Source organism: Anolis carolinensis, chromosome 2 (assembly GCF_035594765.1).
Source record: "Anolis carolinensis isolate JA03-04 chromosome 2, rAnoCar3.1.pri, whole genome shotgun sequence".
Classification (NCBI taxonomy): domain Eukaryota; kingdom Metazoa; phylum Chordata; class Lepidosauria; order Squamata; family Dactyloidae; genus Anolis; species Anolis carolinensis.
This window is the reverse complement of record NC_085842.1, coordinates 286,021,229-286,034,106: the sequence shown is the minus strand read 5'-3', so window position 1 is coordinate 286,034,106 and position 12,878 is coordinate 286,021,229. Positions and strand designations below refer to the sequence as shown.

The 12,878-nt window shown below is 40.2% G+C and overlaps 1 protein-coding gene across 1 annotated transcript; it reads left to right on the top strand.

The window, feature by feature from the left end:
• The first annotated feature begins 2,453 nt into the window (after positions 1-2,453).
• On the top strand, positions 2,454-12,878 carry LOC100553231 (survival of motor neuron protein). The gene is made up of 9 exons (XM_008103020.3): positions 2,454-2,645; positions 4,649-4,720; positions 5,886-6,011; positions 6,837-7,037; positions 8,765-8,899; positions 9,777-9,848; positions 10,257-10,370; positions 11,988-12,048; positions 12,437-12,878. Exons 1-8 carry the CDS (start codon positions 2,583-2,585, stop codon positions 12,042-12,044), a joined length of 840 nt encoding a protein of 279 aa, XP_008101227.2. The 5' UTR covers positions 2,454-2,582; the 3' UTR covers positions 12,045-12,048; positions 12,437-12,878.

Below are 12,878 nucleotides of genomic sequence, written 5' to 3'. Positions count from 1 at the left end.
CATCTTCTCTTAGGCGATCTCTTGTAGTTCAAGGATGATTGTCTTCCATCTTTCTTGGAAGACGCCTGTGTGTGATTTTTTTTAATGTGTGGAGGTCGGTGCACGGCCAGTCAACACACAGTCTTCACAGAGTGAAGTTCCAGCAGTGGTGTGATTACACAACGACAGTGGCTTCTCAGTCTGTTGCAGCCTTCTTCCGCCTTCACAGCCGTTGTAACATGTACCATGTTATCCTCCGCCTGCTCCGGCGTTGAGGGATTGTGCTTGGTCTGGATCCTCCCCTGTGGCCACTCCTGGGAGTGCATGATTCCGGTGGTTGTGCCCGCAGGTTCATTGGAACACAAGCCCCCTCACCACGACAAGGTGAGAATCCATTGAGATGTAAGGATAGTTAGTAGTCACTTTAGAATCTAGAGGAATAGCATTGTACATAATAGAGCTAAATGTGCTGTTCCAAATAACAGTAGAGCGCTGACATGACTATTGAGCGAATCTCTCCAGATGACTTCAGAGTCCCAGTGGGAAAAACTCAAGTAGCTAGTTGCCAAGTTGTTGAGTTTCATAAATATAAGTATTAGAGATGTTGCAGTCTATCAATAAGTGGCCCTCCTTGGAACATGGCCATACAGCCCGAAAGACATACAACAACCCTTTGATCCCGGCCATGAAAGCCTTCAACAACACGAAGAGAGAATTGTTCTTCCTCTAACATGACCATTGTATTTGTTTGTGAAGGAGGTTAACCAGTATGGTTCTGTTCTGTGTAAATATGTCTAAACTTACAATAGCAAGAGAAAGGCAACACCTTTTAAATCCTTTCTGTGAAGATCCTAGTTATTAAATCAGCTATATTGGGGAAGTACAAGTGGAGTGCCGCAGGGCTCCGTCCTGGGCCCGGTTCTGTTCAACATCTTTATTAACGACTTAGACGAAGGGTTAGAAGGCACGATCATCAAGTTTGCAGATGACACCAAACTCGGAGGGATAGCTAACACTCCAGAAGACAGGAGCAGAATTCAAAACGATCTTGACAGACTAGAGAGATGGGCCGAAACTAACAAAATGAAGTTCAACAGGGACAAATGCAAGATACTTCACTTCGGCAGAAAAAATGGAAATCAAAGATACAGAATGGGGGACGCCTGGCTTGACAGCAGTGTGTGCGAAAAAGATCTTGGAGTCCTCGTGGACAACAAGTTAAACATGAGCCTACAATGTGATGCGGCAGCTAAAAAAGCCAATGGGATTTTGGCCTGCATCAATAGGGGAATAACGTCTAGATCCAGGGAAGTCATGCTCCCCCTCTATTCTGCCTTGGTCAGACCACACCTGGAATACTGTGTCCAGTTTTGGGCACCGCAGATGAAGGGAGATGCTGACAAGCTGGAAAGCGTCCAGAGGAGGGCAACTAAAATGATTAAGGGTCTGGAGAACAAGCCCTATGAGGAGAGGCTTAAAGAGCTGGGCATGTTTAGCCTGCAGAAGAGAAGGCTGAGAGGAGACATGATAGCCATGTACAAATATGTGAGGGGAAGTCATAGGGAGGAGGGAGCAAGCTTATTTTCTGCTGCCCTGCAGACTAGGACACGGAACAATGGCTTCAAACTACAGGAAAGGAGATTCCACCTGAACATCAGGAAGAACTTCCTCACTGTGAGGGCTGTTCAGCAGTGGAACTCTCTCCCCCGGGCCGTGGTGGAGGCTCCTTCTTTGGAGGCTTTTAAGCAGAGGCTGGATGGCCATCTGTCGGGGGTGCTTTGAATGCGATTTCCTGCTTCTTAGCGGGGGGTTGGACTAGATGGCCTTTGAGGTCTCTTCCAACTCTACTATTCTATGATTCTATGATTCTATGATTCTAAGTACTATGTGGTTCTGTTCTGATCTGGAGATATGGGGTCCTTCCATATAGCTGAATAAAATTCCATATCTGCTTTGAATTGAAATATGTGGCAGTGTGGGCTTAGATAACCCAGTTCAAAATAGATATTGTGGGATTTTCTGCCTTGATATTCTGGGCTATATGGCTGTGTGGAAGGGCCCAAGGAGAAGGAGGAGGCCATCACGTTTGTTTTCAAGGAAGGGTTATCCTCCAAGACAGCCTGAACCTCCATAGAAAAGTGTGGGTTGCTGTTTCCCGGGCTGAATGGCCATATTCCAGAAGCATTCTTCCCTGACGTTTCTCCCCCATCTATGGCAGGCATCCTCAGAGGTTGGGAAATCTGTTGGAAACTAGGCAAGTGGGGTTTATATATCTGTAATGTTCAGGGTGAGAGAAAACTATCAGGGCCAGTTAACACCTCCCAACAAAGGCTGCGGGGGAAAAGGAAAGGGCCTGAGGCTGTTAGGAATGGCGAGAGTTGAAGTCCAAAACACCTGGAGGGCCGAAGTTTGCTCGTGCCTGAGTCACTAGATGCAGCGCTAGGAAGGGAATGTTGCACTGAGGCCTCCCGCCACCAGGGGTCGCGAGCACGTCGCCCTTCCCACCGGAAGCGTCTCCCTGCTGGGCCCGGGCGGAGAAGGCGGGCTGCGAAAGAGCGTCTCCTGCCCAGGCGTCGCTCCCCCTCCAGGCCAAGAAGGCCCTCATGGCGGTCCGCAGCGGCGAAGGCGACGACCGAGAGGTGCTCTTCCGACGCGGAGCCGGGCAGGTAGGGCCCACCCTTGGCTCCCCTTCTCCGCTTCTATTCACAAAGTATAACTCCCATGGTTCCATAGTGTGGGTCCCATAGCAGTTAAAGGGGTTATTTCTACAGTGTCAGGCCTGGTGTAGGTTCACTCTAATTGGGCAGTGGACATTTTTGGGGCAAGATCTGTAAGTAGAAGTGTTTTCCCCCAGAGCCGAAGGGCCCTTCCACACAGCCATATAACGGAGAATATCAAAGCAGAACATCCCACAATGTTTGCTTTGAACTGGGTTAATAATAATAATTTTATTCTTATATCCCGCCCCATCTCCCCGAAGGGACTCGGGGCGGCTTACATGGGGCCAAGCCCGGTCATGACAATATAAAAACAAGCAGTAAAACAAATCAAACAACAATAAAACAAGTTATAAAAACACATACAATACATCATGATAATACATCTGAGTCCACACTGCCATATAATCCAATTCAATGTGGATTTTACACAGCTCTGTGGAAGGGGCCTGAAAGAGTGCGACTTGGCCATGCTGGTTTCTGTGACTGAGCCTGGGGCCACTTCCACACAGCTGGATATAATCCCATATTATCTGCTTTGAAGTGGAATATATGGTAGTGTGGACTCAGATAAACCCAGGCCTTTCCACACAGCCATATAACCCAGAATATCAAGGCAGAAAATCCCACAGTATCTGCGTTGAACTGGGTTATCTGAGTCTATACTGCCATATATTTCAGTTCAAAACAGAAAAATATAGGACTTTATTCAGCTTCTTGGAAGAAGCTCCAGCTCAAAGAAGATAAGGGATTTTCTACCTTAATATTCTGGGTTATATGTTTGCGTGGAAGGGCCTTGGGTTCAAACTCTCCACCTAAATCACAGCTCACTGGCTCTCTATTGGGAGAAAGGTGGGATATATGAATTGATACATTCAAATAAAATAAAGGAACAACAGCACCTGAATTCGTATTTTCCTTCGGCCAGATCAGGAGGCAGAATAGGGGCTCTTCCACACAGCCATATAACCCAGAATATCAAGGCAAATAATCCACAATATTTGCTTTGAACCGCATTATCTGAGGCCCCCTTCCACACATAAAATCCCACGTTATCTGCTTTGAACTGGGTTATATGGCCGTGTGGATTCAGGTCTTTTCCACACAGCCATATAACCCAGAAAACCCCATGTTTTCTTCTTTGAACTGGAGTATATGGCAGTGTGGACTCAGGTAACCCAGTTCAAAGCAGATATTGTGGGATTTTCTGCCTTGATATTCTGGGTTATATGGTTGTATGGAAGAGCCCAAGGTTATCTGAGTCCACACTGCTAGTTCAAAGCAGAAAACATGGGGTTTTATACAGCTGTGTGCAAGGGTCCTCAGAGACTGAAAGAAAGAGCTGAATTGAGTTCACCTGAGGGAGTTTCACCTGTTTGTCAGAAAGTCCCCGAGGAAGTAAAGCATAAATTGGTTGTTCAAGAGGATATTGAAGCATCAGATTTATCACACCAGGCCCCATTTGCACCAAACAGTTAATGCAATTTCAAGCTGGTATTTAAGAAAGTGGTTTTGCTGTGCAGATAATTACATAGGAAATTCTGGAACCAGTTATGAGGCCTGGATGGTGATCACACAAACCCCAGAGTAATGATGCGCATTGGGGGCTTTTTCCGGACACTTTTGTGGGAATTTGTTGAAGCAATCTTCAAACTGCAATGAATAGTCAGTCAGAATTTGTCTCAGTTTGTGCAAACTGTTTTTGAAACTGACAGAAATGTATCTTAATGCAATGGCAGGGAAGTTTACTAATCTGTTTTTTGAAGGAAAAAATGTAATCTCACTTGACATACCCAGACTTCACGACAGGTCTCCATTAGTACTTTGTGTCCATCTTGATTATGGAAACACTAGCAGAAATAGTCTTGGTGTATTGAAGAAGGCAATCTATAAACTTTTCGAGTTTTTAAGTATTTCGGTAATTTAAAAACAGGGGTTTTTTTTCTCCATAGAGTGATGATTCTGATATATGGGATGATACAGCACTCATAAAAGCATATGACAAAGCAGTTGCATCCTTCAAGGTAAGTAAGTACATCCTTGGGGCTTCTATGGAGAAAATGCAAGAACTAAGTTAAACATGTATATTGGTCCCTCGTTTCTATCCCTGAGTAGGTAGTCTGAATATGAAAAATAGAAGGAGTTGAAAGGAGTAGAAAATTGCTCTGAATCCCAAGCAGAATGTTAGTAGCAAGACTTCAAATATAACATTCACTGGTACAATTTTTCAGTGTAGAAATAATGAAAATAACAACAACAACAACAACTTCCTACCTGTCTCTCTTCATGGTTCGAGGTGGGGTAAAACACAGTCAGAACATATCAACATAAAATATGTGCATATGACAAAATACATATATTAAAACAGACCACTATAACATACCTATACCAAGGATAAGAAACAACAGCAATAGAACGTAGATCCAAATCTCATGGTTCAGTGTAGACTGGGTAGAACTGCCAGAAGAGATAGATCTTCAGTTGTGTTTTAAATTCTGACAGCTCATTTAGCTGTTGGAGTTCTTTGGGCAAGTCATTCCACAATATAGGAGCAGGTGATGAAATAAAAGCTTTACCTGTGGAATCTCTCACCTAAAAGGTTAAAGTATCAAAAACGATACTGGGTGTATTATGTAGTCAGTGTCATTTTTTTCAGTATGCAATGTGTTGCCGGAGTCTTTCCAGGTGAAATGCTTTGCTAGGCTCCTTGTGAGGAAGGGATGCTGTGGAGAGGAAGGGCAGGTAATTTGTCAGAAACATGACACATACTTTCAAGTGCTCCCAAATCAGAACAAATGTAGGAATACATATTCAAAAATGAAATTCAAAACTCAAGTTTCTAGAAATTTATTTGAAAGCAGATTTCTAGTTTCTAACATTTCAGAAATATTCTTATGTATAACTCTAGAACTTTTAGTCAAGAAAGCATCTCCAAAAACTTGGATCATTGGTTAAAGTTTGTTGGTAGAAATGAATGTTAAATCTCCTGCAGGAGAGATAATACAGGGTATAATAATAATGGTAATAATGTTGATGTATCAGGTTAGATACACTGAACCATTAATATCAAATTAATGTGAGATATTGGTACTATATGTTGAGTAAAAATGCAAAATAGCTGTAATGTGGGGATTAAGAAGTGGAGGGAGTTGTTATTTTTAAACTCTAATATATTTTTTCCTCCAACAGAATGCATTGAAAAATGGAGACTGTTCAGAATCTTTGGATAAAACTGAGCAAAATTCTGGCACAAAAAGAAAAAATAACAAAAAGAACAAAAGTAGGAAGAAAAGCAATGGTGCACCACAAAAGCAGGTAATTTAAAAAAGTGCTAATTATTTAAAATCACTGTTTTTATCATGAAATTAAGATTGTATTCCTTTTCATCGCTAGAGTTTCTACCAGATGTAGAATAAAAGAATAGAACTCGAACTGTGAGTTACTTAATTGCTACTGTGTATGAAAATTATGGGGGAACCCCAAAGCCTGATTATCAATACAGGCCTCTGTTTTGTCATGGGTTCAGTTATATTGGTAATTGCTCAAAATGTCTAAAACAGTGATTCCCAAACTCTAGTCTTCCAGGGGTTTAGGATCTCAGTTCCCAGAAGCAGCATCTGTTTTGGCCAACAATCAGAGAGTCTGGAAGCTGAAGTCTAAAATGCCTGAAGGATTAGAGTTTGGGAAACTCTAGTTTAAAACAATAAAAATTATAACACACACAGTACAGTAGATTCTCACTTATCCAAGCTTCTGGATTATCCAAGCCATTTTTGTAGTCAATGTTTTTAATATATCATGATATTTTGGTGCTAAATTCGTAAATACAGTAATTACAACATAACATTACTGCGTATTGAACTACTTTTTCTGTCAAATTTGTTGTATAACATGATGTTTTGATGCTTCATTTGTAAAATCATAACCTAATTTGATGTTTAATAGGCTTTTCCTTAATCCCTCCTTATTATCCAAGATATTTGCTTATCCAAGCTTCTGCCTGCCCGTTTAGCTTGGATAAGTGAGACTCTACTGTATATTCATTTTTGTTGAAGGAAAAGGATGTTTGTATATTGGGGTGAGGGAAAAAGTTATTTAATTAACTTTCATGAACTTAACTTTCTTTTTCCTTCAATGCAGTGGAGAACTGGTGATGCTTGCAGTGCAGTTTGGTCTGAAGATGGCAATGTGTACCAGGCAACTATTAACTCAATTAACTGGAAGAAAGGGACTTGCGTTGTTGTCTATACGGGATATGGAAATCGGGAAGAGCAAAGTCTGTCAGATCTTCTACCAGCAGGCAATGCTGAGGGAACAAATGAAGAGAGGAGTGCTGCTGAAGTAAGGGCAAATACAAAATGTATGCCCAGTTGAGATGGAGAAAAATAGTGATTACTATAAGTATTGCAGAGGTAAAAGAAGTAATCTGTCTGGGAAGTATAAGTAATACGCCTCAAAGACAGATTTCTACTTTCTTCTATTTGAGCCAGACTTTGTGTGCATGCTTCAGTTGAACTAAGAATTGCTACAAAAAGGGGTTTTTGAGTCCTGTTGTATTTATTAGTAACTTGGTCTAATGTGGTCTTTAATGTGGTCTTCTTACTTACTGAGACAGCTGCAGCCCTCCTTGAGTATGTCCACTTTCCGCGACAAGTTGCTCAAATCGTAATAAGCATAATACAACATTTTCTTTGCCTCCCTTTGAGATTATCTTAATATTTTGTTGGACTTTTGACTTTTATACTGTTACTTGAACAAGAGTTTTACATACTTAAAGTTTAGCTTAAACATAGCCCCAATGTTCAGGTGTTCCAAAATTATACTCTAAAATTTAAACCATCAAGATTAGAAGATCAAGATAGATCCAAATAACATAAATCCACCCTAGAAACTAAGTTGACGTATCCATGGGTCAGTGTAAGTACTGCACCTTAACTTTTTTCAAAAAGAACCATTCCTTTCTCTGAGTAAAGTGGAGAAAGGCAAGAGCTTAATCAGCCTTGGGAAAGCCTAAATGACGCACTGAAACCTTCTATTCTTTCTGTCACAGCACCACTGCTTCTGACCTTTTTAAATGCCTCGGCAGGAAAACATTTTAACACTTCCCTTCAAAGGAGCGCCAAGAGAATAGAGTGGGTTGAGACTTATTTTAGGTTCTCCTGGCACAAACTGAGCCCTTGCATTTTGCCACTATATGCAGAAAAAGGGATAGCTTTTTATTATTAGAAGAGTCAATGTTTGATTCATTTGCTTTTCTGAATAGAGTGGCAAAAGGTCCTTTTGAATACCTTGGCAGTTAAATTGGTGGCATCTGGGGGTGACTGGTCTCCTGAGGTAATACTTGTTAATGTGGGATTTGTGTATTGGTAGTGTTTAAATGAAATTTGTGTCTTGCATGTATTGCATACTGATTGCATCATCCAGAGTGTGCTATAGTCTGGAAAGAGTTAATTACTAAGAAGCTGTGTTGCCCTTGATGTGTGGCTGGAGCTGGGGAGTATGCAGACACAATTGTGTGTGTATTACTGATTGCATCAGTTCAGTTCTGTTCTGCTGTCTGTTGAGAAGTCAAGTCCTGTGTCCATTGTCTGCAAGTCTGTTTGTCTTGTACAGTAAAACTTTGCATATAGTTTTACCATCGTCTCTGATGTCTCTTCGTTCTCCATTCTACTGACTCCATCCAACTGCTGCTGTGCTGCGTAATTACTCTGACAATACTGGCGCTTCCTCTCTACATAAAATGACCCTCAGTTTATCTAGGTTTTATCAAAATTTATAATTTTGGCCCCAAAACCTGCCCTTATACAGAAATTTGATTTATACATACCATATGTATATATGATAAGCAAACATGAATAGAAGGGCAGCTGCATGTGAGATGGGATGTAACTTCTGAAATTTGATGGAAATAAGGAGCATGGTGAATTGATCTGAAAAGAGAGTTATTGGAGAGAATGTGGTATTGGAACAGGAACAATGTGATGTACATTTGGGACTTTCTTTGCTGTTTTTCATAAATATGGCTTAAAAAGTATCTGTCATAAATTCCAAATTATAATGTTTTATAGAATGAAAATGAGACACAGTATTCTACAGATGAGAGTGACCTCTCCTTCCAGTCATCTGGTAACAAACACAATCCTACAAAATCAGCACATTGGAATTCCCATTTCACGCCACCACCATTACCAGGCACACAAAGGGTAAGCATAAAAGGAACATAGAAAATCTTCATATTACAATAGAATAATGTTAACATAATTTATATGATTGCATTGCCTTTCTCTTTAGAGAAAGGAGCCATCATGTTCACAATCAAGGCATTATAGTTTCATGGGACTGTAGCTTAGTGATATAGAATATATGTCTTCTATATAAAAGGATTTATATTCAATCCCTGGATTTGGCAGTTAAGATTATGGAAGAGTCCTTTTTGAAAGTTGATACTGTCACTTGGTGGAGAGAGTGCTGAACTAGATGGGTCAATTATCCCACTTAGGATTAAAGATTATTCTGTGATACTGAAAGAAATGCAGAAGAGGCCCTGTCCAGTGGTTCAGGGTTGTCAATGAACCTGCAAATTTTAGTGGCTGGAATTCTCTTTCACAATTTCAAATGCTTAATCTGGAGTTAGGCACCAAAAACTGTTTTGTATTCAAGGTCCTTTTGTATCCACAGTTGTGCCACCATTGCCATGATTATAAAAATCGTTTAATCCTGTTTTGCCAGCAGAAGAACGGAGATCTGTTCTATTGAAAGGAGTCCAGTGTATTGATGTTCCGAAATTAAAATTGAGTATGAGGCTACAAGGTTACTGCTTATTTACAAAGCTGAAGTAATGTGTAATTAGTGTTTAGTGTAATTTGAATATGGAATTGTACTTGACAGTCTTGGAGAAAACTTGTCAAAAATGTTGTAACTTTTGAACTGTTAGCAACTAATTTGTGTGTTATGATTATGAGATATATAAGAACTACACATTTTAGTGGAGCTCTATAGATAACTATGATATGTTACATTTTGAGGCTCTTGGTATAATGAAGATCTTCTTTTTTTGCCATGGAAATGACATCAATGTAGACTGGGATGAAAATCAGTGGCCCTCCACCTTTCCCATCAGGCTGGCCTCCACCATTTCCATCAGGACCCCCGGTGAGTAATTGGTGTAAAGCATGGTAAGAAAAAGCATACCATAAGTGTCAAAAACAAGTAAGTTGATAACCCAGTCTCTGAAATGTACTGTTTGAGATGGCAGCCATCTGTTTCTCTCATGGATTAGCCCTTGCTGCCACAGTTTTTTTCCTCTAAATCAGTTATTTTTCCAATATTAACATACTTGCAAAGAAAATTTGTTTTAAAAAATCCTCAGTTCTACAATGAAATGCTAGGATGAAGTGTATAGTTGTAACTGGACAATATGTGTTAGTTGTAGCCAGGTGAAATGTATCTGTTCCATGAAAATATGTCTGTTCTTCTTTGTGACTTAAAGTTGCTTTTTGAAGGTTCTTAAAAGAAAGGTTCATCAGTTTAATTTCAAAATCATCTTCTTTATGTTCTTAGTTGATGCCTCCTCCTCCTCCAATTCTTAGTCAAGATTCTCCTGATGACGGTGAAGCCTTGGGAAGTATGTTGATTGCTTGGTATATGAGCGGCTATCACACAGGCTACTATTTGGTAAGAAATGCATCTTTTTCCCCTTAGAGAGGTGTGGCATATTAAACTTTGGGTGTGTGGCTAATGGTACATGGGTTTCATTTTTAGAAGTTTCTTTGGAAAAGTAAATATTGCATGTGCAAAGCATTGTAGATACAGCAACTGAAGAAAAAATAAAGAGGGATTTAAAATAAAAATCTAGGACTACAGATTTTCCTCTTGAATTGGTTCCTTTCAAGTTCCACCATGATTATTTTTCACACCTTGCCCAGCTACTTTTTACTCATTGCTTTCTTTATTGCTTGACTAGAGTGACTCCAAAGCTTCTGCTGCTGTTGGGGAAGGTCTTTACCAATCAACTTTAACATCAGTTTTCACATTCTTTCTTTTTAAAAATCATGATGAATACAAAAAAGGAAGAATGAGGATAGAAGTTTGGGGGGGGGGACAGAATATAGTCATGGGCTAGTCATATACATTAAAATAAGTTGTATGGCTTGGGGGGGGGGAGGAAATCTAACCAAAGTTGGCACCTGTAAGATACATGTTCATGCACAGATGAAGCAGTGAGATCCTCTGAAAGGAATGAGCCCTTTTAAAATGATTACATTTGATTTGATTTCAGGTTTAGATTAAACTTGTCAGTAATTTGCAGTGATGACCATGCCATTATTTGTAGAGATAGAAGAAGAAACAATACAACCATGACTTGTTAATACAGTAATGTGAAATAAATATCTCTTTAGCCCTTCTTAATGATATATTTATTTATCTATATAATTAAATGCTTCTAACCCAGGCATGCGCAAAGCTTGGCCCTCCAAGTGTTTTGGACTTCATCTCCCACAATTCCTAACAGCCAGTAGGAATTGTGGGTTATCATATACCTCACAACCTCTGAGGATGCCTGTCATAGATGTGGGTGAAACATCAGGAGATAATACTTCTGGAACATGGCCATATAGCCCGGAAAACACACAACAACCCTGTGATTCGGGCCATGAAAGCATTCGACAACAGCATGATGAAGTGGCTTGAGCATTGGACTATGACTATTGAGACCAGGGTTTGTGTTATGGAATCCCATTGGGTGACCTTGGGCAAGTCACACTCCCTTGGTCTCATAGGAAGGCAATGGCAAACCTCCTCTGAACATATATTTCCAAGAAAAGATGGCTAAGTGGTTTGATACTGATATTTGCCCCAGTATTAATCAGTCAGACTGTGACAATCACATAAGGACTTTCAGTCAAGCTTGAAACATTGAACGTTGTAAGTGGGAAACTATTTCTGGCAGGAAATTGGCAGCCTGTTCTTTCAGACTCTTTGGCTATGAGTGGCTTGGAAATTGTGCAGCCCTCCAGATCTTGTTGGACTGTGTTTCCCAGCAGCCCTTGCCACGAAAGAGTTGCAGTTGCAACAATATTGAAAGGCTGCACAGTTTGCACCTATAATTTAGGATGTTCCAACTGATATCCCTTTTATCCTGCAAGCTGGTGATTTGCATCTCTTCTATTAACTGAAGAAAAATTAGACCATCACATTTCAGCATATGTTTATTTCAGTCCCAATAATATATAGAACCTCAAAACAAACTGGGCTTCAGTTATAAACTATTCTGTATCCTATGCTGCACAGGGTTTAAAACAAAGTCGAATGGAGGCTGCATTGGGGAGACATGCCCACTCCAAATGACATTGTAAGTATTCTCTTATGTTGTAGGACAGGGGAGGGTATGTTGGTTTTATTTTAAAAGCACAAAAAGGGCCCTCAGCATTGAGATCCAATTTGTTTTGTGGCATAGCTTGTGATATTTTTGGAGCCTATGAAAAAATTAATCACTAAACGAATGAAGATTTGATGAAAATGAGGTGCGGAAACTATGCTGTCTTGCTACATGTTACCTTTTCTAGTACATGCAGTCAGTACTTAAAAATGGGTAGTTGACTCAGAGAGTTTCACTTTTATTTTATCCCAATATATTAAGTAATCATGGATCTGGGATAAACCTAACAGAACTGGCTTAAGTGGTTTTGCAAAAATTGAGTCATTTTGCTATATGGTTCTTTAAAATGCCTTCCTTACAGAGCAAGACATTCCACCTTTGCATTGATCAGCAATGAAGTTTTCACTGGTTCAGAGATGACAAATGGGTAATCTGAAGCAGGAAGTACTGTTGATACAGTGATTGGCAGTGATACAGTGGTGTTTTCGTCGTTAACAAGATTACAGACTGGATGGCCCTCCGTTTATCTGGTCATCATACCTTAACAATTGGGCGCCTGTTCTGGAGCAAAGCACCTTCATATGAATCTTGATGCGTGAGGCTACCACCAATACTTACAGTGGTTTTCTAAGGTGTTGAATCTCTATCCTTTTCTAGCTCTGCAATGACAATAGGCTGACACTCATATCTAAGGGTGGAAATAGTGATCTGAATAAGAACTGTACAGAGCCATCAGGATAATTATCCAGCAGTCGAAACACCCAACTGGTTTGAAATATTGGTCAATAAAAATATTTTTTCAA